The following is a 25,331-nucleotide window of genomic DNA, read 5'->3' as shown; positions in this document are numbered from 1 at the left end:
TGGAGGATGTGAATTCCCATCATCAGCAGCAAAACTGGGTCCCCGTGGGCCCCATTGCTATCGCACTTTATACTGTTCAACTGTGAGTGCGCTTTGCCTGCGGTCATTAGTACGAGTTTATGGTGCGAGCGGGGCCAGGTGGCCCAGATCAAGCTCTCGGCTGGTCAGCCCAGACTTGAATACACATGGATATTCAAACTAAGACCCTAAAGATAGGGCCCAATAAAACCCTGAATTGGGTTCCTTCAAGCCCCCATTAGTTTTTTTTTCATGCACCAAAAGAGCTATGCTACAAATCCATTTTGTGCTAATTTATATCATTTTTTTTTCTCTTTTTTTTTTCAATAAATATAATGCTTCAAAATTGAAGCCCTAATATCTCAAAAGATACCAGTTTTTTGAATTTTATGTCTTTTCTCCTTTATATCTCGAGATATTTATTGATGTCATATCAAATGGCTTAGGCTATAGTGCATATCCAATATGCTAGAAAGATACAAGCCAAAATGCATATCTAATATGCTCAAAAGACTAATTAGAAAGAAAAAAATATATCTATATATATGCTCAAAACACTATGTCTAAATTCATATCCAATACGCTAATTCGAAAGGTTGAAAGCTAAAATTTTATAACTCTCGATTAGAGCATTTACAATGAACTACTTTGTAGCCAAATTTTAACTAGTCCTTTTAAAATACACATATCTCTTAAAAAAAATATGGATAGAAATAGACGGGAGATAGACAAAATAGCATTTTTCTTTTTATACAAAATAGCATTTTTCTTTTTATATTTCAATTAGGATTTTAATATGTGACATGTTATTCCTCAAACTCTTGACCAAGTCTTTTCTAAATCTACTATTGAATCCTACAAATTCAATGATAGAAGAAATATGTTATTTCTCTAACTCATGTCTAACTCTCATTCAATCTTTTTTCAAACGACGACTATTAGATCTGTTTTCCTACATGTGGGTCATACATATCGAATGGTTTATTATTTTCGTTTTTTTTTTAAATAAAAAAAAAATTGTTGGAGTTAGATTTGAATTGAACAGAAGTTTGAGAAATAACATCTCTTTGAAAAAAAAACATGAAGAAGTTAGATGAGAGGGAGAAATAGCATTTCTCTTTTAATATTCTGTCTCTCTGTTTCGTGCTCTTACTCTCTCTATTTTCTCATCAAATCTCTTAATTTAGGGCAATTCAATTTTTATTTATGATAAAAATTTCTATCCTTATCATATACTCTAACAAAATTAGATCTAGGTTTTGCTTTAACATAATTTTTCTCTATTTCTCATCTCATTCCTTTGTGTTTGATATTGGATTTCCCTATTAACCACATCCCTCATATTGGATTTCCTTTAGCATATTGTCCTACAAATCCCTCATAGTCGCTTAATGTCAAGAAGAAAACAGGATGTACACAAAGTCTTCTCCAAAGGCCACAAATAGGTGCATTAATTGCAACCATAAATGTAGTTGAAATTCAAAACAAATCTGCACCTTTGTTTGAATTCCATCGAGCCTGATAATATACAATCTCCTCAACATGTTTCCTCCAAAAACAAAGCTATAGGAGAGTAATTTTAGATGTCATATCCATATTCTTTTTGTATTCATCTAATAATGACAATATAACGTCTAGGATTACTCGCCGCACAAATTTTTCTCTTAACAAATAAAGGTTCCCAACCTTCTTGTCTTCCATCACTACTACTACCATGTCACCATTCGTAACGTGCAAGAAGACTCCACCTTCAAAAGAAATTCTGTACTCTGATACCCATAACCCCCCATGGAGTCAAAAGTGACAAATTGACAGTCATAACTATTGACTGATTGAAACTACCACGTCTGCGTTGTAAAATAATTATGCGATAAAAATGTATTTTGAAGCCTTTGAACAATACCCATAGATGTGATGGAATAAGAAGGTGAAAATAATTTTAATATTGTGTCCGCTATCCCATATCTTCGGTTTGGTTAATTAGTCACCCTGGACCCCAGAAGATTGATAAAAGCTTGAAAATTTCCTGAAAAATGACGATTTATTTTTAAAAAAATAAGTATATTGGGAAATATCCATATAACAAAAGAATGAAAAAACAAAATTTCTTTACCTGGAAATCCGGAGGAAACAAGATAGTCCCATGCCATCTGAAGATAATCATATCTTAAACAATTGTCCAATTCAAGAACTAGTGAACAAGCCACTGTCGCAACCATTAGAAGTACCAAGAAATTGCTGATTCTTCCTGTCGTATATTTCTTGAATAACAAAGCAAGGTATAACGAGATAACAGAGCCATGGATGACAATTCCCTTCTGATCTTTGTTGCTGATAGATTGAACTAAAAATGCAAGAATCCCAACAACCAATGAACCCAAACAGATTGGTTCCTGCAATAATATTCACAAAACTACGACCATCATCCATCACTTCAAAGAGTAAAACATTTTTTTCTTTCTTTCTGGGCAATACAGGGAAACAGGGTAAGATGAAACAGGGGGATCTTTCCCACTGCAAAAAGTAAAACATCAATAATTCCAAGCTGCAGAAAGAAATCCATATGTTGTATTTGTACCTTATAAGCAAACCATCCCATTCTATTTTCTTCTGGCTTTGAGAGATCTGACTTCTGCTTGAAACCAAAGGCTCGGTTCTTGGACCGTCGAATGCGGAACTTCTTGAGAAGTACTAGGAACTTGGATTTCAGGGTTTTGGGTTGTTTTTGACTGGGAATAAGTGCTGTTCCGTAGTTGGATTTCAATTTGAGGAGGTATTTTCCCAGCTTTAGCACAATGGAGCATTGATGGAACTCCCAAGTGGGTACGATATTTGTTGCTTTGACTCTGAGTTTGAAATGGAAGTTCTTGGCCTTGGCATGGATGTAGATTTTCCAAGATTGCTCCTTTTCTGCTTGCATTGTGAGCCAAAACCAAAGCAGAAGATTGAGGATAGAGTCAATACTGGTACGTGGGACAAAGATGAACTAGCCGTTGAGTGCCAAAAGAGATTGCCCTGAATTTTGAATTAAAGGAATTGTTTAGTGGGCACTGGGCAGTAGTCTCGCACACTCGAGTCTCTAATTGACGTAAAAGGTTTGAGTAATGGGAGTGATCCTTATACTCACATGGACCCACTCTATTGTACCTTGGTGTTGTGTTATTGTTGTGTAGTGTGAGTGTTTTAATCATTTCTCTTGAGTAATTATTCAATTTGACAAATTTTATATCAAAGTTCACCAAGATTTTAAATCTAGGACTTTTACATATTTTCTCTCATTTTTTTAAAAAAACAAATAACAAAAATATATGAAAATACTGTAAATTGAAAGACTTCACTTATCTCCCCGAATTGTCGCCGCCTTTTCAATTACTTCTCTAAACTTTAAAACATTTTAATTTAATATATCCATATTTCAATTTTATCATTTTGTTATGATTTTTCGTTAAATCTTACTAAAATTTTCAAAATATCCATTTTTTTTAAAAAAAAATAAAAATAAAAAGTACAAAGATTGAAGCATAGTTATTTTTGCAAATTCAATTAAATCATTACCAGCACCTAAATCCTTGCAATTTTTTATTTTTTATTTCATTTTTTTCCTAAACAAAAGGATTGATATTTTCGGAGCTTTGACACATTTCCGTTAAGATTTAATGAAAAATTCTAATGGAATTATGAAATTCAATAAAATTGAAAGATTGATACACTAAATTGAAATTTTTTAAAATTTAAGAGTAATTACAAATGTGATGAAAATGAATGAGAATTAAATGAAATTACGGCTAAATTTTTTGAATTGGGACGGTCTTCAGCCGCTCCCTCCTTTATTGGTGGTGCACCAAGACTAGTGGGGATAGCTCAGCCTACTAGATGTGTCCATGAGCCACCCCCTCTTCTAATCCAGTCTAGTGGGCTGCAGACCTGCGGTCCACCCCCCTCTTTTAGTGGGGATGTCTGCCAACAATATATTTTTTTTTTGTTTTTGTTTTTAATTTATAATGAAAATGGTATGTATATCATTTCTATATTATTTTATTATTTATTTGATGAAAAATGATTAAAGGTCTTAGAATTTTTTTTAAAAAAAAGAATTGAGCGAAACTTATTATAAAACCAACTTAAGTACAACGTTCAACACAAATAATGTCATAAATACAATGGGAAATTCTTCGAGAAGACCATGTTCCTCACTAATAAATAACGCTTTCTTCACAAGACCATGGGCCGTACTATTATGATTTTGCTTGACATGATGGACTTCTTATGTATGCAAACAATTCAATATCCCTCTAGTTTCTTCAATTAGATGTCCATATCGACTCCAATGTCTATCATTTATTTTTCAATGCCTAAAAACACTAGTAGCAGATGCTCTATAAGTAGTTCTATTCCCTAAAATAGGAAAAATTTGAAAATAAGTTCCAAAAATACAAGCCACAGTAGTTGCCCTATTTTAGGGCTCCATGCTTTGGTAGCACTACCAATAGATTATTTTAATAAATAAAAAAATCCTTCTCTCCTCTCTCCTCTCTTGTTGCCCACTCTCTGCTTCTTATTTCTTTTGCAGCTCAACGCCAGCAACACCCGATGCCTTCAATGAATCCGCCACTCATTCTAGTAAAATGAAGAAAGACAAGCAATAACCATACAATTTGAATCCAATTTTCTTTTCTCAACAACCAAACAATCACTATAAGAACAAAATAGACCTAAACAGATTAAAATTAAACACACAGATTTCATTCACAAAGCAAAGCGAACAGTCTCTCCTCCGAGTCCAATCCTCCGGTCGCCACAGAACGCCGTGAAACGTCATTGTCGTCGTCAATCTCCGAGTCGTCCTCGTCCGGGAACACCACCAAACTCCACAACTCAAAAACCCCCAAAATACCACTCGAAATCAACAAATAAAGAACAAGAAAGCAACAAAACCAAGAAATCAATGGAGACAAGAGAGAGATTCAGAGACAGAGATGAGAGAGAGAGAGAGAGAGAGAGAGAGAGAGAAGACTCAGATGAGAAAGAGAGAGATGGAGAAGACGTAGATGAGAGAGAAATGAAAGAGAAAGAAAGAATGCGGAGAAGAGAGATCAGGTTGAGAGAGAGAGAGAAGAGCTAGAAGATACAGAGTGGCAGAGACAAATGAAGAGAAAGAAGAAAGGAGAAAGACGGAGAAGAGAGAGAGGATAAACAGTTTTTTGGAATTAAAAAAAATATATTAAAAGTAAAATAAATATTATTTTAATGATACAGGAAAAATTAAGAGAATCTATTATGGGGTGTTTTTGTATAGAAAAAAAAAAAAAGTGGTTTGGTTCCCTAAATTTTTTCTAAATTATAAAAAATGGTCGGGTATTTGATGCTAGTGATGTTATAAAAGTCCACTCCACGACTAAAATTTATAACCTCCAAGGTGGTTGTGGCTTGTGCAATATCCATTCAGTGCAATGATGTACTTTTTTAGGGGTTGAAAAGGTTGCCAACACCATTAGATGTCTTAGATTTTAAATCTTTGTAAACTTGGATATTAAATTGACTAAATTAAAAATTAAAGTCTAAACGCAAAATTTGAATAAGTATTGGAAGAATATTTTTCCTTATCCTTTTGGGAATTAATGATTATATTTAATGACTTCCAACTATCGACTTTCTTCTTCAATTTACTTAAAAAATCCAGCAGAAAATTGGGCCTTTCACTAATGGCAGATCAAGTAGGTGAGTTTAATTCAAGTGACCGCTGCCACATAATTAGGAAGGATAATTAGTCTTTCCTCACCTCAATTATAATGATTAAAAAAAAATAGATAATTGTATCATTGGTCCCAAAAATTGACCTAAATTACAAATCACTTTTTATGGTACAAAAAGTTCATCGAGGTTCTTGTGGTAAACTATAATTACGAATCACTCATTGAACCCTACTAAATTAACAGATTCAGTTAGTTTGCAACGTCATACCGAATAAAAAATCAACACGTGTCCATTTCAATAAAAAATATAAATAAATAAAACTTAATTTTTTTTAAAAAAATAATAATAATAAGTTTTAGGTTGTTCGGCTATCTACCCAGACAAATAAATTTCATATGAGCTCTCTCACAATTATTGTCTAAATTACTAGCAATTTAAACAATAATTAACTATTATTGATCCCAGTCCGACGTTTAACTGTTGTAATTAAAGTGTGAATATATGAGGCCGGTGATTCACCCAACCCACGAGCAACTGGTGCATTAGAAGGATCACAAAAAGGACTCTTTTCCTCCCACAAGTCAACTTGTTAGCGAAATTCATAGCTATCTCTCCAATTGATGGTGGGTGGTCCAAAGCTCCATTGCTTAATGATGCTTTTGGAATGAGATCAAAGGCCATGATATGAGATCTACACATTCTCTTGCCTCGAAGTTGAAATGCAAAGGTAGTGATTGGAAGGAACAATATGGGGTTAATCTTAACCTCCTCAACTTTGATACTTCAAATCACCAATTTCCAATCATGGTTTGCCTAGTGAAAAATCGCACGTACAGGGTAGGAAGCGTTGAGCATGCACGTGTGAGTGTAAAAAGAAATAATCTCACGTTTGAAAGATTTTTTTAAGTATGAGTGGTTAATATAAAATAATTGAGCATAAATTCATTGATTTGAACTTTTAGGCCGAGTGACGTCCTAATTTGCTGTATTTCAATCTTTCTCACTTAAACCCACGGATTTTTATTTTTATTTTTATTTTTTTAAATTAGGATTACTGATCTATAAAAGTTGATTTAGGAATGTTAGATCAATTTAATAAAAAAAAGTAGTTTCTATGGTTACTCCAAAGAAAAAACAAAAGATGGATACCTTAACACTGTCCCCCATTTTCTCTGCAACCAAGCAGAATAATTGAAGTCCCCACAATCGACCCACTGCAGGGTCTGTACGGAAACCACTTCATCACGAGATTGAGGATATTTGCATAAAGATAGGAAGGAAGAAACCTTAGTCTAATGCACCACCTTATCATCATCATCATCATCATCATCAAGTATAAACCCATATAATTCGTGCACCAAGTATCTCAAGAGTCAATAAAATCCAAACAAAAAACCTAATAGTGTTTGCAATTTGGCCTCCAAAAAACACCTCATCAATATGCACCATGCTGCAACACAAATTCACAATGGACTACTACTGCTAACAGTAACAGATATATGGCTCAATTGACAGGCCTAACTTTCCTGGTTAACCACAATGACAACGCTGCCTTGCGTGCCGGACCCATTTCCTGATGACTGTTCTTGGGGAACTTGTTGATTTGCACATGAACTGCTTGTTGGGTGGTCAAGCAGCGAGTGCCGACAGTTTGGGCACGATGAATGTGACAGAAGCCATGTGTCTATGCACCTCACATGGAACCCGTGATTGCATTTTGGCAGCACCCGAACCTTCTCACCGTCTTCGAATTCCCCGAGACAAATTGGGCACTCGGTGGCCTTAATGTTCACGCCTGACCCATAAACGGCCACGGGAATCTGACGCAAATCGCGCTTCTTGAGGCCCGTGGCAGCTAGCCGTGCGGCCGTTTGCTCGGCGGTCTCCAACGCAAACCTTCGACTACAACGCAAGGCGCAGCGCACGATCGAGTTCAGCCCAAGTGCGCATATCAGCGCGCACAGCAAGGCTGCCAATATGATCACCATGTTGGTGTCAAAGTTGGTCTCGCTGATGTACGAACTGTCACGCGTCCTGTTCCCATTGTCCGGCGGCAAATTCACCTGATCTGTCTCGAGCAGGCGGCGATGCATATCCACTACTGCAAAAAAAATAGGTTTTTTTTTTTTTTTTTTTTGCCAAAGGGTTTTGTAGAGGAGAGACTAAAAGGAGGACAAAATGAAGGGGTTTCTATTTTTGTTTTCTTGGACTCGTAATCGGATTTTCTTTTTAGGCTAAAACAAAAAGGCGGTGGACCGGTGGTGGTTCTTTGGTTACAGTAATGTTGTCGAGATTCCAGCTAGAAAGGGACATAGAAGGGAGCATCTTCTTTCTCAGTGAGATAAGGAAAAGGGCTTGGTAAATTGTCTGTGTGGACGACTGTTATCCGAATTGGGGGACCGTCTCACTGCACCATTATTCCAACTTCTTAATCAGAAATGGTCCTCTTTACACTATTGTCATGCGAAAAAGATGATTGAGATTGGAACAGAAATTACTTTCAAGTTTCAACCTTACCTGAACCTTACTTCTGCTCTGAAATTCATCGTCGCCGGTGACCCAGATCGATCAGAACTCTCCTCTTGTGGCGCATGATGTGAGTGGAAGGCTTATATATACACGACTACACTTGTTGGAGTGGTCAAGGCTCAGGAGATAAATATCAGAGCAATATTAAAAATAAAAAATAAATAAATAAATAAATAAAGTAGGATCTAACTGCAGTATCTTCGCCTCCCTCGTTTAGGTTAAAAATAAAAATAAAAAAAAGTTCAATTTATAATATTGCTAATACTTGTTACCGAATCCAACCAAAATCCCTTTGGTCGTACAGTTGTAACATAGCCAAGGCTCAAGGAATACCTGGATGGTTTTTTTACCTATGATGGGGGTGTGTTTAGATGCAGATTGAAGCATAGTGGAAGCTTTGCTGCAACTATCTGATTTGGTCATATTTTACTTTTGACATCAGACTAGATAGATATATATCGTAGTTAAGATTCTTAAGAAAAGAGAACATATATCATCGTCGCCCACAAAAATATCTCCCTATTTACCCTTTTTGTTGGTATAGAAGGCATGGGTGGTCCTCTCATTCCATCAAGGCCACTCGAATTACCCATATCACCCCCTTGTTGTGTTCATAGACAAAAACGGCATTATCTGCCGAGGACCACGTGTCATGGACAGATAGGCTCTTGGTAAAGGTCATAATTCATATTCGTGGTGTCAAATTTGAGTTGTGTTAAAACATGCGTATAAAACTATATAGTTCAATTATAACTTAACTCACTTAATTAAATGAATTCCTTTAACCATTACCCTCTAATTTCGTGTTAGATTTGTAGGTCGTCCAAAAAATTGTAACTCTAAATATCGCGTGTTGGATTCGAATAGTGTCGAAGTATGGGTATAAGATTATATAGGTTAACCATATAATCTATTTAATTAAACGGGTCAAATTTATCAACTTTAAACCACTAATTTCATGTTGGGTCGGTATCAAATTCGTGAATAATGTCAAAAATTACATGTCCTAACCGTCGAGATTGGCTGCAATTTGTTGCTGCCCGTCAGAGCCCCTAATGAAAGAGAGTCCTAATTATAAGGTCAGCCTATCCGAACAACCCAAAACCTATTCAGGTGAGTGCCTAATTGCAGCCATTCCCGATCTCATTAACAAGTCTTTAAGAAATATTTGGCAGGCAATAAAAGAGGAGTGGCACCATATATTTTGTTGATGGAAACTGTTCTAAGCTTAGGCCCCCCTATGTGTACTAATAGTCTAATATCATGTCATGTGAAGAAGACTAATGGCAGGGATTGCTCCGTGACAATCGGCGACACGCTGATAACTCTAATCATGCCGGGATTTGGTGTTTAGCTTGTGAGTTGTCACTAGCAGTGGACCCTCAAACGATGCTACGTACGTGTTCCAATAAAGCCATGGAAGTGCATTTTGAACTGCTCCTCTAACCTCGTCAATGTCGTCATATACACAGTTGCGTCCGACAAAACAAACTGTTGGTGGTGCTTTTGAGTTTTTGTCTTATAAAATTATGTGAATTGCCTCAGCAGCCTCAACCAAATCACTAAACCAAGGTGCTTAGGTGATCCGATTTTTTCTTTTTAGGTAGTCTCTGGTGAACTGAATTAGATATTATGGTCGAATTCTATGCATCACTGTTGGCCGAGGTACGGCCCAAAGTAAATAATGATATAAAATTAACACATACATACAATTCAACAGACAATTAGTATCACACAACATGGCTCTGGCTCCCTTGAGCTAAAATATTGGTAATGGTAGGCAAGGAATTGGCTCTAATTCGGTGACCAAGTTGCGGTCTGTCAGTTAGAATTTAGAAATATACACAACATATGGGGCAGCAATTATACACGACATGATGCTTGATATTTGGTCCGCGCGGTTGATATTTGGACATCATTCTAGTTAAGTTAATGGGTTTTGATTTATTTAGGTATATTAAATATATATATATATATATATATATATATATATATATATATATATATATATATATATATATATATATATATATATATATATATATTTTAATGTAAGACATAACACAAAACAAATTTTCCCGTCATGTGTGGGTATCTTCCATATTGACCCAGTTCTTCCTCGTGTGTGAGTCTTTTACAAATCTAAGAGACTAAGAGTATTATACATCTAAGAGTTGTACCAATTGCGGGTCACAAAATCAAACTTTGCTCTAAGGGCCATTAACACCTTCTTCTTCTACTTCTTCTTTTTTTTTTTTTTCTTTTTTAACAAATAGCATGTGTTATCATTGATACTGGAAAACCCGAAGGCATACAACTTGAGAATTAAGGGACAGACCCCCAAAACTCTAAGCCATAAAGATCTGGCTTAAAAACAGTTGCCGAGGTAGAATCACAAATCTCACTAGAATTACATTTAAGCCCCCATTACAATAAAATGTGAGCCATACATAGGCAGACTGTACATAGAAATAAAGGAATACACAAACACATCTAACAGAAAAATCACCCAAGCCGGTAGTAGGGGCAGTGTCATCGCTGGAGACCGGCACGTGTAAGGCATGCACCTCCCCCGGAGCTACCTAGCAGCAGATTGGCCTCCCTATCTCCCGTCGCCACCTTTGCACGGCGAAAAAAGGCGGAGTGTGACCGTCACGCGCGGCGCAAGAAGGAAACCTCCTAGGTGCGTGACAGCCACACGCTGTCACCGATAACCCACACAACCAATGCAAACAACGGCAAGACCAGAAGTCGACGGTGGAACCATCTGAGGAGCGTGTGTCTCTTAGAAGCCAGTGGAGAAGCAAAGATCTGGCATCAAAAAATGCGTCAAAGGGCAAGACACTTGTTTTAATCGGAAGTTAACCATAACTCTAATACTAATTGTTGTGACAATAATTTTAGGATCTCCAAATAAACAAAAAAAGAGCATAATAAAAATAATTCATGGTCCGTTTAGGTTTATGATTTCAATAGCTGCGATTTAAAAATGACGATTTTAAAATATTCGATTATAAAACGTGATTTTTTTAAAATGCAATTAAGCGTTAAGCAAATCACAGTTTGGTCTTTAAAATTACAATTTGGCTTTTAAAATTATGCATTTTCAAAAGAATAGTACGTTACCTACGAAATCGCAATGCTAAACGCACTCTCCATCACACAGGACACCGAGATTTAACATGACTCATTTAAACCTTTCTCAGCAACTTATTTAAACCTTTTTTATGGATAAAGATCAATTTAGTTTAATCATAACATGTATGGATGTAAATAAACTAGTTCGTTCGACAACCAACTCGGTTTAGTACGATTCAAACTCGAGTTCAATACTATAGAAACTCGTTCATTATTGTAGAAACCCGCTCGATTAGTAAGTGATATATACTTGACTCGCTCAACAAAACTCGATAGGGGCTCGCGTGCTCAACTCTTTTAAAGCTCGATAGGATCACTCACCCAGCTCATTAGTCCGACTCGATAGCTCGTTCATATATCTTATATATTACTAAAAATGAGTTATATAAATTTAAGTATGTATATTAGTAATTAAGTAAAATATGTTATATATGTTACTTAATATTTATATGTGTGTGTATTAGTTAACATACTAACTAGTTAGTTCATAAACTAACATATTATCTAATTTATTAACATATACTAAGTAAATGTAATTAAATATATGTTACTCGATATGTTTTTCTATATATATATATATATAGTAGTTAACTATAGTCTATAGGTCATTTTTTGATAATTTGATAATACACACACACACACACACAAAATAAGCATATAGTATACTAGCTAAGTAAATATTTTATTACATATTAATTATGATATTTTGATAATAATATTTAGTAGGTTAAACTAACATATTAAGTTATTAATAGTTAGGATGGAGGTTGTTTATAAACTCAGGCTTCAACTCCGCTTTGATCACATATTGAAAAATTTAATAGCCTGCCTTGACCTCTAGTAGAGCCGGGCTTGTTGAGTAACCCGACTTTGCTCGGTTCGGATCGAATGTTATTCTCAACGAGTTCGAGCTTGATCTCGAGCTTGCCTGAGTTTTAAATGAGCCGAACTTGAACACACGTTTTATAACTCGGCTCAAATTCAAGCTCGACTCATAAACGAACCAGTCTTAAAATCTTAAAATTCGACTCGGCTCGACTCGACTCAATTACATCCATAATAACATGGTTATATATGTAAATCATAACATGACTCATTTAGTTAAACGGATAAGGTCCCTCAAATTTAATCGGCTAATTTCGTATCGGATTTGTGGGCCGTGTCAAAAATTATTAATTATTATGCCGCGTGTCAAGTTCAGGTCGTGTTGAAGCATGTATATAAGATTATACATATAAATTATAACTCAGTCTATTTAATTGAATGAGACACACAACTCAACTCTAATACGCTAATTTTATATTAAATTCATATCTTGCGGTTCATAGAAAAATCTGTCGGCCGTACTAGGGATGAAAATGTGGTTACGGTTAGCAGTTAGAGGCAACAGCTAACTGTAACTGCTTTTAAATTTGGACATATTTTTGGGTATTGGGCTTTCATTGAACCTCTTTTTTGGGCTTATTATAGATTTATTTATTATTATTATTATTATTTTCTAACTATGTAGTGTGTAGTGTCATTTAAAATCTTATATAAAACAACGTCGTTTTATATATAATATGGATAGGTAATTAGCAGTTTAAGGGAGTTAATAATGTGATTAGTAGTTACTAACGGTCCAACTTTTCATCCCTAGGCGATGTACGCTGGAGCTGATTCAGTACACACGTAAACTCTCTAAGCGATATGAACCCCTAGTGAGATGGTTTCGCGCCCTTTTTATACGTAAAGTACACTCCGTTCATTTTCGAAGTAGCTTCTCTAGGAAGTCTCGCACATCATCGCCGTTGGGCTCAGAATGAAGAAATCGACGAGAAGATCTTCCGCCGGAGCTCCGGAAGGTCGAGACTTGGTACGGTTTTTCTGTCCTTATATCACTCATTATCGTCTCTATGGTCTGGATCTGATTCAATCATTTGTTTGGTTGCCGAGAAAGCTCAGAGGAAACGAAAAGAAATTGAAGGTTTTTAACTTCGTGATCTATTTAGGTTTAAAAAGCTAAATTTGGATGTCAGTCTTTACTGTACTTTACTTAATTGGTGTATTTTCTTTGACATTGAAGATATTGACATCAATTTAATTATATTAGTTGGTTTTTAGCATATTCTTATGTGCTTGAAGCCTCAAATTGAGCTATGAAGCTATTGCGGCGAGAAAATTTGTTCTGCTCTGGTATTGTCACAAAAAATAGGCTAATCGTTTTTCGGATACGGCCAGTTGCTGGTTACACTCGATTGCTCTTCACCGGTCATGATATTGACTGTATATACGCTGCCAAATGTTCTTCATTTGCTTTTGATGTTATCGTTAAGCATAAGAAATTTTTTAAATCTTTTAGCCAAATTTTAAGTGTGGGCAACCAGGGAATTATCCTTAGATATAGTTTGAATTTTAGGATTTCTCTTTTTGAAGGGCTTATTTGTGCAAAATGCAATCGTCTAAATGTGTGTGTGTGTGTGTGCAGAATGGGAATTTCAGTACTAGATTTTCCTTGCCATCGTTTGTCAAGCGAGTGAAAAAACTCACGGATGATCAAAGAAGTGCAATTAGGAAGATGGGTTTTGGAAATCTGCTGGAAATGCCTAGTCATAGGCTTAGAAAAAACTTATTGGTGGAGCTGATGGAAAAGTGGAGTTGTGAGAAGCATGCTTTTGAACTTGTGCTTGGTGAAATTCCCATTACTCGGATGGATGTTGCGTTGATTTTGGGGCTGCGTGTAGTAGGTAAACCTGTAGTCTTGAGGGATGATGAGCCTTTTACTGATATAGAGAAGGAATATGGTGCTGTTTTTTGGAAGAGGAAGATGACAGTTGCATCACTTCAAAGTAGACTTGATGCTCTTGGTGGGGTAGTTAATGATGATTTTATTCGGACTTTTATACTATTTACATTTGGGACTTTTCTTTTCCCAAATGCCAATGGAAAAGTAAATTCCCGTTATCTTTCTTTTCTTAAAAATTTGGATGATTTCTGTCATTATGCCTGGGGTGCAGCTGTTGTTGATGATATAGTCAACTGGTTGAACAAAAGAAAAGAGACAAATATACAATATGTGGGAGGTTGTCTTATATTTCTCCAAGTAAGTTTCTCGGTTACACAAATTTATCATGTGTTGGCTGTACTTGAGGGGTTAATGACTTGATCACACCCCTTTAGTTTTTTCATAGGTATTTGAATGACTCATTGATTTTCTGGCATAACTTAGATAATCCCTTCGTTTTGCTTATCTAGTAAAATTTCTGACGTAACACGCATCTTTAAATAGTTTACTACTTTGTAAATTGAACCCCCTTCCCTCCCTCCCTTCCTTCCTTCCTTTTCAGGAGAAGGAGCTTAAGGCATATATTTAACATTATGCCAAAAGAAATTGAGATTATACAATAGAAAAGTTTAGTATCTGCAACATTATTGTTAAAAAAACCTTTCACCTTGATCAGAAGTTGTATTTTAATTAGCTATGGAATTTTCGGATGGTATTTTGATATTTGCTATATTATTGTGAACAGATATGGTCTTATGAGCATATCAACATAGCTCGGCCTGCTTTACGCAATAGCTGCTTGCCATTTCCCCGTATATGCCAATGGGACAATAGTGGGTCCTATGATAGACACTGGTTTACTACAAAGTTTAAAGACCTTCAGGATCATCAGGTATTACAACAACTTACTACCAATTTCAACTCAACTCAAGTGAACTTTAATTCAACTGATTGGAGTTGGCTACATGTCTACAGTTTTGTTTTTTTAGACTATTTTGAGACCATAATCTCTATTATTCTTTGACTAGTGTGTCGTTTGTTACCTATAGCAATCTATCATGTTTATAGACTTACAGTTATTTAATTGTAGTTTGTACTGTCCTTGAGCTAGTACTGGAATTATTCAACCTTCAGAGTCTAGCGTGTGTTTAGCTTTGACTGAAGCCAACCAAACAACGAAAAAGAAAAAGAAAAAGATTTCTTTTCTTCTATTCTGAAACTCGAAAGCTGCTATAGTGTTTATTGTGTTTGAACCCCTATTACTATATCTTGTGGTAGTTTCTGATGTATGAAAGTGCCATACTGCTGGTTTTATTTTATTGCAGTTGGATGCTAATAAACTATGTCTATTGTACATCTAAGGTAATTTGGAAGCTTCAACCAACTTCTGGGGAGTTAGAATTCGATTTAGTAAAAGAATTAATGGAGGAACAATATGTTGAGATGGAGCTTCTCAGAACACAACGCTGTTCTACCCTTTTTCCGATTGATAATGTGAGTCCTTTGTTGCTGATTAATTAGTTCCAATGATGCAATACTCTTGAAATTTTCACCTAGTGTCTGAGATGTTAATGAGTTCATTTCTTTCTTAAGTTTGACATAAGCCATTATTCTTGAACTTCAACCAAAAAAAAAAAAAATGTAAAACTGTGCTTTTCTATTTAATAGGGGGATAACTTGAGAATCAGATCTCAAGTGATGGAACAACAGGTTGTTGGAGTGAAAATTGAATCAGGTAAAAGCATTTGGAAGCATGAATCAGATACAAGCATTGTTAATGAAATATACAGGGTACAAGAGATCAGTTCAGAGCAGCCGAAAGTGTTAGAAAATGCTCCAGGGACAGTAACTACAACTATGGATTTTCCATCTACATCATGTTGCATGTCAAATACACACAAAGAGCAGATGGAGCTAGCATCAGAGCCCCTAAATTTTTCCTCGAATTTTACTGCTGTCGATGTGAGAACATATCTTTTTTCCTGTTTTCTGTATGTTTATTATCCTGTAATTTTTATGGTAGGAAAAAGAATGATTTTTCCTTATTCAGGGGGATGGCCCAAGAACAAGAATTCGGATATTGGAAGAGCAAAATATGGAATTGAAGACGGAGGTGGACAATCTGAGAAGAGAAAATATACTTTTGAAAGACCAGCTCTTGTTAAGTTCACAGTTAGAAGAGCAGAATGTAGAACTGAAGAAAGAATTGGACTATTTGAGAAGAGAAAATCAATCTTTATGCTTGTCATCAAATAATCTTGTGCTTAGACTAGAGAGACTTTTATTGGATGAGGATGTAAATGCTGCAGAACAAACATAGCCTATTTAATTGCATGCTTATTTTATTTTCTGTTCTGTTCTTCTTTTTTTTTTAAAAAAAAAAAGAAAAAAAAGAGAAAAAAAGAAAGAAAGAGAGAGATTTGAATTTATACATAAGCCATTTCTTTTCTTTTCAAAAAGAAAAATGGTAGCTGGGGTATTATTTGGAGTCCATCAACCATTGGAAAGTGAATTTATACAAAATTCATTTGTCTTATGATTTCAATTTAATGTCTTCGTTTCAAATTTTAGTAATTATTTTATTGGATAATTCGTATTTTTAAAGGAAAAAAATCTTCAGTGGCCTATGAGGTTTTGCCTTTGATCAAATGGCGCCCCTTAAGACTTAGAATTTATCAAATCACTCTCTAAGATTTTGCAACGTTATCAAATAGCTCTACTCGTTCAAGGTGATCAAGGGTCTAAAGAATTTAATTAATTTTCTTTTATAAACCTTCTCTTTTTTTCTTTTCTTTTTTTTCTTTTTCTTTTGTCTTTCTAAAGTCAGAGGGGCTGGGCTGAAGCCCAAACATCAGCCCATCCACTTGGGCCAGTTAATCCGTACAGCCTGAAGCTCCCACTAAAGCAGCCAGAGTCCGCAGCTTGTTGATGCATGCGCCACCCTCCAGCATTCCTTTTTGGTCAATATTTTTGATTGTCCTAACCGGCTTGGCTTATTTTCTGGTGGAGAGTGTTTTTTTTTTTTCAAATTGAGTTAAAAAAAAAATTCTTCTAACATAATTTATAAATTTATCATGCGTCTCCTTAACATATGAAAAACATATACTTCTTTTATGTTCCTTTTATTTTGACGTAAAATGTTCTTCGTCGTAAAATATTTTCAATGAAATTATTTTTCAAAAATAAAAAAAATGATTTTTTTTGAAAATATTTCTTGACGTTTGGCTTATACAAAAAAAATCACAAAAGACGTAAAATAGAATCTGGCAACCGCCGCCTGATTTCGGCTGTACTGGTCAGATTCCAGCCAGCTTAGCCGAAATCCGGACAATACGGCCAGATTCCGACGACCATTGTCGGAATTTGGCTAGTGCCATCAAATTTCGACAATCAGATACCAAAATTCGAGAATCTTCAGTGGTAGAATCAGGTTATCAACAAACTCCAATGCCCGACAGTGGCGGATTCCCATAAACGAGCGTGCAAAAATGAAGAGTTTAAATCTAGAAAACAACTACGATTTTGAAAACCATGAATTGTTTTTCAAAAAATTAAAAAGACTTTTTCAATAAAACTGCAAATGATTTCCGTTAACCATTATTTTTCCCCTACCACCAAAATTTGAAAAAATGTCAAAAATATTTTTCAAAAAATATTTTACATCAAAACAAACGAAGCATTAATAACATTTAAAAAGAAAAAAAAATCTAGGTTGAGGTTATTGTGAGCCACCCCAGTTTGTGAGGGTGGGTGCTCATGGCCGGATTGAGATTTATTATAATTAGCTCTCTGAAGGGAAATGATTGTTGGGGGACGAAAAACCGTCCCCCAACGGACCCTTTTTGTTAAAAAAATGAATTTTAATAAAAAAATGTCATTTGATGTGATATCAAAGGACATTTTTTTATAAATTTTTTTTTTAAAACTAAAAAAACCTGCAAGGGGACTGTTCCCGTCCCCAGCATATCAGCTCTCCTCTCTTAATTACACAGCTTCACATCAAGAGAAATTACAAAATTCACTACCCTAGGCAACCTAAACTTAGGGTGTGAGGCCCACTTGTGCAAGGCAACTAGATCCCACAACTCCCTCTATGTAGCGCCACTCAAATTACGTACAATTTATACACCTAAATGCAGGAAATAATCATATGTGGATTGTGGGCATGTGCCATGGGGTGCGGCTAGGGGTGTAAACGAGCCGATCCTGAGCGGGTATTGCCTGTTCGGGCTCGGCTCGTTTAACAAACAGTAAAACTCGAGCTCGAGTTCGAGCTCGACACGAGCTAAAAAATCTTGTGCGAGCTCGGCTCGCGTAACAAAAACTATTGTCCGAGCTCGAGCTCGGCCATTTTGGTCGATCCCAAGCTCGAGTACTCGGCTCGAGCTCGGCTCGTATCATAATTTAAATTATTGACTTTAGCAAAAAAAAATTAAAAATTAAAAATTAAACCACAAATTTTCAAAATAATGTGCAATTGCACGTATTAGAATTTTGCAATAAAAGCAAACAATAAGGCAATTGCCAATGAGTCTAGAATCTGAATTACAATTATCTATGAATCTATAATAAGTAATTAAATATGGTCAAATTGATCATTATGAATTTATGAGTCATAAATCATAATTTATAACTACCTACTACTAATATTAATATTATATGATCATACGATCTAAGTATTATCATATGATAACATATTTAATGTATTAACATGATTTAACAACTCGTATGATCTTAAATCTTAGATCTTAGATCACGTGATGTAATGATTATTAAGTATTTAATGATAAACTCATAACATATAAAAAAGTGATTGCATATTTTATATTTGCATGTCATATGGCACAATGTTATATTATTATATGATCATATAGCCATATAATCTTATTATATAACATGAATAATATGATTAAGTATACAAATTGTCATTATATCATATGACTAATAATTAATTATTGATATTATTCACTTTTATTATTTTATATACCTATAACCAATTAATATATACTAACTAATAACTATTGTTATTTATTACTTAATTTATGCTTACATATAGTATATTATTTATTAATATAATATATTATAAAACTAGTTTTATATATATATATATATATATATATATATATATATATATATATATATATATATATATATATATATATATATATATATATATACGAGTCGAGCCTTAATAAACGAATCGATCCTTATACGAGCGGGTTCACGAGCTTTAGTCGAGTCGAGTCGAGTTTATACGAGTTTGCATCGTTTAATAATCGAGTTTGATTTTCGTGTTCACGAGTGGCTCATTTAATAATCGATTCGAGCACGAGTCGAGTTTATTCGAGCCGATCTCGAGTAAGCTCATGAGTAGCTCAGCTCGTTTACACTCCTAGGTGCGGCCATCCCTTAACAAAGGGTTCGCAATGTCAATAAAAAATGGGACTGGCCCTATTTTCAGAAATTCTTCACTATCACCCTGAGGGACCGGCCCTTTCCAATGAAGGATCGATAAATTTTTATTACTTTTCAAATAAAAAAATTAACTACAAAACAATTTTTTTTTTTTCAATTTTTCGTACAAATACGGCAGCCTGAGCTAGTGGTGCACATGCCATCATGCAGATGAGTAGCACGCAAGTAAGCCCAAGGACGACGGCGGTCGAGCTAGCCATGATGGTTTAATCACCAAAGGAATACTTGAGTAAACTCAGAGCTCTGGTGTTTATATAGAAAGAATAAGTTAATTAGTTGGAGTAGTAATTCAATGCTTTGTTTGACTCCACTCATCTGCGTTCTTACTTCTCACGTACTTTTAGTTTGAATAATGGGGTCAGTTTGCCTACAAACAGCCTGTTCATTTCCTTTATTTTCGTTTTACTTTTTAAAAAAAAATATAACTTCAAAACATTTTAAACTTTTTCACTTTTTATATTACGTCAATAATTTTTTTATTACTATTCAAATAAAAAAAAATTATTACAATACAATTTTTTTTTTTTTTTTTCACTTTTACATACAAATTCTTTTTACTTTATATCACATCAATCACTTCTTAGTACTACTAAAAAAATAAATTAACTCAACAATCTTTGCCAAACATCACTAATCTTTTTGGGTGCCAAAAAAAATATTAAAAAAATTATTTTGTTTGCTTCAATTTAAGTAAAGAAAACTCAAATGTTTGTAGGTATCTCTAACAGAAATAACAAAATTAACTATTAAAAAAATAAATTTATATTTTAGCTACTCATTTTTCTATTCTACTATTTATTTTCTTTAAACATTATTTTGTTTGAAAAAGAGCGAAAGAAAGAGGCTAGGGAGAGAGAGAGAGTAAATGAAGGAAAGGGAGAGAGATAAAATAATAAAAAAAAAAAAAAAATTTTGGCGTTTGGCTTGTACAAAAAAATACCAAAGAGATAAAATGGAATCCGGCAACCGCCACCAGATTCCGGTTGTACTGGTCAGATTCCAACCAATTTAGTCGGAATCCGGACAATACGGCTGGATTCCGACGACCATTGTTGGAATTTGGCTAGTGCCACCGAATTTCGACAATCAGATACTAAAATTGGGAGATCTTCGGTGGTAGAATCAGGCTACCAACAAACTCCAATGCCCAACGGTGACAGAGTCTCATAAACATGCGTGCAAAAATGAAGAGTTTAAATTAAGAAAACAATTACGGTTTTAAAAACCGTGAATTGTTTTTCAAAAAAATAGAAAGGCTTTTACGGTAAATTGCAAATGATTTTCGTTGACCATTATTTTCGCCCTACCACTAAAATTTGAAAAAAGGCCAAAAATATTTTCTAAAAAACATTTTACACCAAAACAAACCAAGCGTTAATAACATTTAAAAAGAAAAGAAAAAAAATATAGGTTGAGGTTATTGTGGGCCACCCTAGTTTGTGAGGGTGCTCATGGATTGAGATTTCCTATAATTAGCTCTATGAATTACAAAATTCACTACCCTATGCAATCTAAACTTAGGGTGTGAGGCCCACTTGTACAAGGCAAATAAATCACACAACTCCCTCTATCTACCACCAACCACATTCATTACAAAAGATAAAACATTAAATGAATGGAATTTGAACAACAAATATGATATATTATTAAATGTGCAAGTAGTATAACAAGAGTGTGAGTGTCATCAATGGAAATGTTTCATCCTCAACTTTAGTTGAGGTTACTAGCCTTCCATGACTAAGAACACCACAAAAAAATGAAGAACAAACATGAAAATAGAAGAAAAGCTTTACAAAGACAAATGTCTAAAGAAAAGAGCTACTGAAATCAACTACAAAATGCACGAAATTAATCATAGCTACTGCTCTCTGAACTCTCTCAACAAGGAGGCATGGCTATGGCTTTTATAGAAGGAAATTAGGGCTAGAAACCCCATGTAAAATGACTCCTCTAACCACTTCTAGGGTTCCTCTCTTGCTAGAAACAATCAAGGTCACGAAACCAGCGTGTTCTGCTCCGAAAATCAGATGGAGAACTGTTTTTTGTCATGGAGAAGCTCCTAATTGGGTGTTCTGGCGCGCTTCTACAAAAGTAAGTTCTGAGAAATTTCGATCGATCGACTTCGGGCAAAATTTCGATCGATCGACTTTTCTGGACTTCCGAATTTCCAAGTATTTCCACATGAAATTTTTGTCATTCCTCTCTTATTGACCTATAAAACACAAGAACACAAAAACTAAAAAAATCAGAAAATAGCAAGGCTAAAGGTCTAATTAATGTAAATCAAGGGGTCCAAATATACAATATTTGGTACTCATCAATAAATATTTAACATGTTCTCAATAGTACATGTGCAACCATAACATAGGTTTAATTACTGTAATTAATGAGTCAAGCTCCAACCACACATGGCCAATTAAGGGAAAGTATGTGTAATATGTTCACGTATGCAACATAGACTAGTACACATTCATAATGGAAACATCAAACATGCTCTCACATAGTGGCCTTGTTTGGTAAGGGAAGGGAAATTGATAGCGAGAGTTAAAAGTGATAGATGTGATATAAAGTAAAAATAATTTGTATATAAAAATGAAAAAGTTTTGATTTGTAGTTAATTTTTTTTATTTAAATAATAAAAAAAAATTATTGATGTGATATAAAGTTAAAATGTTTCAAAGTTAATTGTTTTTGGGATAAGTAAATAGGGGAGAGGAAAATTTTATTACCCATGCCAAACAAGCCCGTATGTTATCATTCTCCAATCTAATCCGGTGAAAAGCACTTGTCAAAAGTCCTTTTTTTTTTTTTTTTTTTTTTTTTTTTTTTTTTTTTTTTATCTCCCTTTTGAGATAATTTCTCCCTATTTTCAAAAATTCTTCACTATCACCCTGAGGGACTGGCCCTTTCCAAAGAAGGGCCACATCAAAATTATGTCTAATTTTATTTTTATTTGGAAAATGAATTTTGTAATGCAACTTTTAATCACCATCACATATATGAAAAATACTTGAGAAATTGCTCTTCCAACTTTTACTACAAATCCTAACAAACTTACGTGCCAGTTTTTATAAAGTAACTAAAGTTTACAGGTAAATTTAATTATTTAATAGTTGATATGATAATTGACACATAAAAATTGCTTCATAAGTTAATTTGTGAGAAATTTATAATAAAAATTATAACACTCGTATCACCACTATACACACACACATACTACATATCCCCTCTCTCTCTCTCTCTCTCTCTCTCTCTCTCTCTCACAGTTTCTCTTTCCTTAATAATTTTCCCTTCTCCAAAAAAAAAAAGTCAATTTAAAACATTTTAACTTTTATTACTTTTTATACCATGTCAATAATTTTTTATTACTTTTCAAATAAAAAAATTATCTACAAAACAATTTTTTGTAGATAATTTTTTTTCAATTTTTTGTACAAATTCTTTTTATTTTACATCACATCAATCATTCTTTATTACTATTTAAAAACAAAATTCAGCTAAAAAAAAATTTAAGGGGTAATTACCTTTTCCCCCCATAATCTACCGGCCTATATCATTTTGCCCCCACGAACTACCACTTCGACCAAAAAAGAGCATCAAACTACCATCTTTACATACTTTGCCCCATTCCGTCAGGAAATCTCGTTAACTTGGATGGAATATGCTATTTTTTACCGTTAATTTTGATTTAAAGACCAAAATGCCCTCTACATTAATTAAAAAAAAAAAAAAAAAAACTGAAGGAAAAGGGGTGGTTGCAGCCACCCCTGAGGTGGCCGGAGTCACCTTTAGGCAGGGGCGGAGCCAGTTCCCCCAAGTTGGGGGGCCAAATTGAAAAAAAAGTTTTGGGGGGGGCAAAATTTTAATTTTTTTTAGGCCCCCCCAAGCCCCAAGGTGACTTCGCCCCTGCCTTTAGGGGTGGCTCGCTGGCCAACCACGGCCAGAAAAGACCTAGGGTGGCCGTGCGGCCACCCCTTAGGCCGAGGTGGGCCGCAAGCCACCCAGCCACCTCAGGGGGTGGTTGCGGCCACCCCCTTTTCCTTCAGTTTTTTTTTTTTTTTGTTTAAGATAAGAATATTTAGGTAATTTTTGAAATTGAGTTGGGGCATTTAAGTCTTTGCATGAATTAGACTGACAAAAGGGAGCAATGTATGTAAAGATGGTAGTTTGATACTCTTTTTTGGTCGAAGTGATAGTTCGTAGAGGTAAAATGACACATGCCGATAGTTCATGGAAGAAAAAGTAATTATCTCAAAATTTAACAAACACACCTGTAATAATTTTTAGGGTATTTATTGCATAAAAGTGGCCAGTACATGATGAAATACAAGTATGCAACAGCAAGGAGACATAAATGACTCCCACGTGTCTATTCAAAAAAAAAAAAAAAAAAACTCCCACGTGAGGAGTCACGTACGTGTGGGCCTAACACCCATTTTATTCTCATGCTAATTATAACTACTTCATCCCGTGGCTGACCATTGCTTCTCCGTTAATCGCTCATGTGATGCTGCAACATAGAAACAAACAAATTGAAAAATTAGTATTTAATTACACAAGCTCTGTTTGTTATAAAACATTCTTAAAAATACAAAAACACTTTTCCAAAACACATTTTAAAATGACAAAGGAGGTTAATTAGCGAGCTTTACGTAAGATTTTAAAATTACCGAAAACTACGTAAGATGTTAAAATGACAAAGGAGGTCAATTAGCGAGCTTTACGTACGTTTTGCAGTTGGTGGAGGTGCTGAACTTGTATGGAATTTTAACGTTGCACTTGCCGGTGATACCAGCTATAACTGCAGGGTTGATATCAGAGGCGAGAGAAGCAACTTTTTTCAAGCACTCACAGACGGCCTGGCGGTCGGGCGTGGTCTTGGCAGAATTGCTGACGGAAGCAATCCCTTTGCAACAGGCTGGAGGGACAGCCCCAGCACCGTTATTCGAAACGTAGGTTAAGCAAGGAACCAGACTGCCTTGAACGGTGCTACATGATACGGCGGCCTGAGCAAGTGGTGCACATGCCATCATGCAGATGAGTAGCACGCAAGTAAACCCAAGGACGACGGTGCTCGAGCTAGCCATGATGGTTTAATCACCAAAGGAATACTTGAGTAAACTCAGAGCTCTGGTGTTTATATAGAAAGAATAAGTTAATTAGTTGGAGTAGTAATTCAATGCTTTGTTTGACTCCACTCATCTGCGTTCTTACTTCTCACGTACTTTTAGTTTGAATAATGGGGTCAGTTTGCCTACAAACAGCCTGTTCATTTCCTTTATTTTCGTTTTACTATTTTAAAAAAATATAACTTCAAAACATTTTAAACTTTTTCACTTTTTATATTACATCAATAATTTTTTTATAACTATTCAAATAAAAAAAAATTATTACAATACAATTTTTTTTTTTTTTTTTTTTCACTTTTACGTACAAATTCTTTTTACTTTATATCACATCAATCATTTCTTAGTACTACTAAAAAAATAAATTAACTCAACAATCTTTACCAAACATCACCAACCTTTTTGGGTGCCAAAAAAAATATTAAAAAATTTATTTTGTTTGCTTCAATTTAAGTAAAGAAAACTCAAATGTTTGTAGGTATCTCTAACAGAAATAACAAAATTAACTATTAAAAAAATAAATTTATATTTTAGCTACTCATTTTTCTATTCTACTATTTATTTTCTTTAAACATTATTTTGTTTGA

General features: G+C 34.7%; 4 protein-coding genes across 4 annotated transcripts; 1 reads left to right on the top strand and 3 right to left on the bottom strand.

Annotated features, from left to right (window-relative positions):
- Window positions 1-1,438: 1,438 nt before the first annotated feature.
- On the bottom strand, window positions 1,439-3,045 carry LOC133872228 (uncharacterized). The gene is made up of 3 exons (XM_062309676.1): window positions 2,597-3,045; window positions 2,132-2,411; window positions 1,439-2,044 (listed from the first exon to the last, which is right to left on the bottom strand). The coding sequence occupies exons 1-3, from the start codon at window positions 2,936-2,938 to the stop codon at window positions 1,995-1,997; spliced, it is 672 nt and encodes a 223-aa protein (XP_062165660.1). The 5' UTR covers window positions 2,939-3,045; the 3' UTR covers window positions 1,439-1,994.
- A 3,990-nt stretch (window positions 3,046-7,035) lies between these two features.
- Window positions 7,036-8,405, bottom strand: LOC133872229 (RING-H2 finger protein ATL74-like). The gene is made up of 2 exons (XM_062309677.1): window positions 8,230-8,405; window positions 7,036-8,119 (listed from the first exon to the last, which is right to left on the bottom strand). The coding sequence occupies exon 2, from the start codon at window positions 7,803-7,805 to the stop codon at window positions 7,230-7,232; it is 576 nt and encodes a 191-aa protein (XP_062165661.1). The 5' UTR covers window positions 7,806-8,119; window positions 8,230-8,405; the 3' UTR covers window positions 7,036-7,229.
- Window positions 8,406-13,032: 4,627 nt separating this feature from the next.
- LOC133873457 (uncharacterized) lies at window positions 13,033-16,463 on the top strand. The gene is made up of 6 exons (XM_062311156.1): window positions 13,033-13,234; window positions 13,847-14,461; window positions 14,889-15,035; window positions 15,506-15,637; window positions 15,812-16,105; window positions 16,194-16,463. The coding sequence occupies exons 1-6, from the start codon at window positions 13,181-13,183 to the stop codon at window positions 16,461-16,463; spliced, it is 1,512 nt and encodes a 503-aa protein (XP_062167140.1). The 5' UTR covers window positions 13,033-13,180.
- Window positions 16,464-23,890: 7,427 nt separating this feature from the next.
- LOC133874114 (non-specific lipid-transfer protein 1-like) lies at window positions 23,891-24,714 on the bottom strand. The gene is made up of 2 exons (XM_062311950.1): window positions 24,347-24,714; window positions 23,891-24,128 (listed from the first exon to the last, which is right to left on the bottom strand). Exons 1-2 carry the CDS (start codon window positions 24,703-24,705, stop codon window positions 24,119-24,121), a joined length of 369 nt encoding a protein of 122 aa, XP_062167934.1. The 5' UTR covers window positions 24,706-24,714; the 3' UTR covers window positions 23,891-24,118.
- Window positions 24,715-25,331: the final 617 nt, after the last annotated feature.

Source organism: Alnus glutinosa, chromosome 7, assembly GCF_958979055.1.
Source record: "Alnus glutinosa chromosome 7, dhAlnGlut1.1, whole genome shotgun sequence".
NCBI lineage: Eukaryota > Viridiplantae > Streptophyta > Magnoliopsida > Fagales > Betulaceae > Alnus > Alnus glutinosa.
This window is presented reverse-complemented; position numbering and strand designations above follow the sequence as displayed.

Bases quoted from the DNA above. Each gene is read 5' to 3' on its own strand.
- LOC133872228 (XM_062309676.1), bottom strand. From the start codon at position 2,938: ATGCAAGCAGAAAAGGAGCAATCTTGGAAAATCTACATCCATGCCAAG. The intron at 2,412-2,596 runs GTACAAATACAA...ATATTATTGCAG, and splicing joins TGGGATGGTTTGCTTATAAG to GAACCAATCTGTTTGGGTTC. The intron at 2,045-2,131 runs GTAAAGAAATTT...GTCATTTTTCAG, and splicing joins TGTTTCCTCCGGATTTCCAG to GAAATTTTCAAGCTTTTATC.
- LOC133872229 (XM_062309677.1), bottom strand. From the start codon at position 7,805: ATGCATCGCCGCCTGCTCGAGACAGATCAGGTGAATTTGCCGCCGGAC.
- LOC133873457 (XM_062311156.1), top strand. From the start codon at position 13,181: ATGAAGAAATCGACGAGAAGATCTTCCGCCGGAGCTCCGGAAGGTCGA. The intron at 15,638-15,811 runs GTGAGTCCTTTG...TCTATTTAATAG, and splicing joins CCCTTTTTCCGATTGATAAT to GGGGATAACTTGAGAATCAG. The intron at 16,106-16,193 runs GTGAGAACATAT...TTCCTTATTCAG, and splicing joins CGAATTTTACTGCTGTCGAT to GGGGATGGCCCAAGAACAAG.
- LOC133874114 (XM_062311950.1), bottom strand. From the start codon at position 24,705: ATGGCTAGCTCGAGCACCGTCGTCCTTGGGTTTACTTGCGTGCTACTC.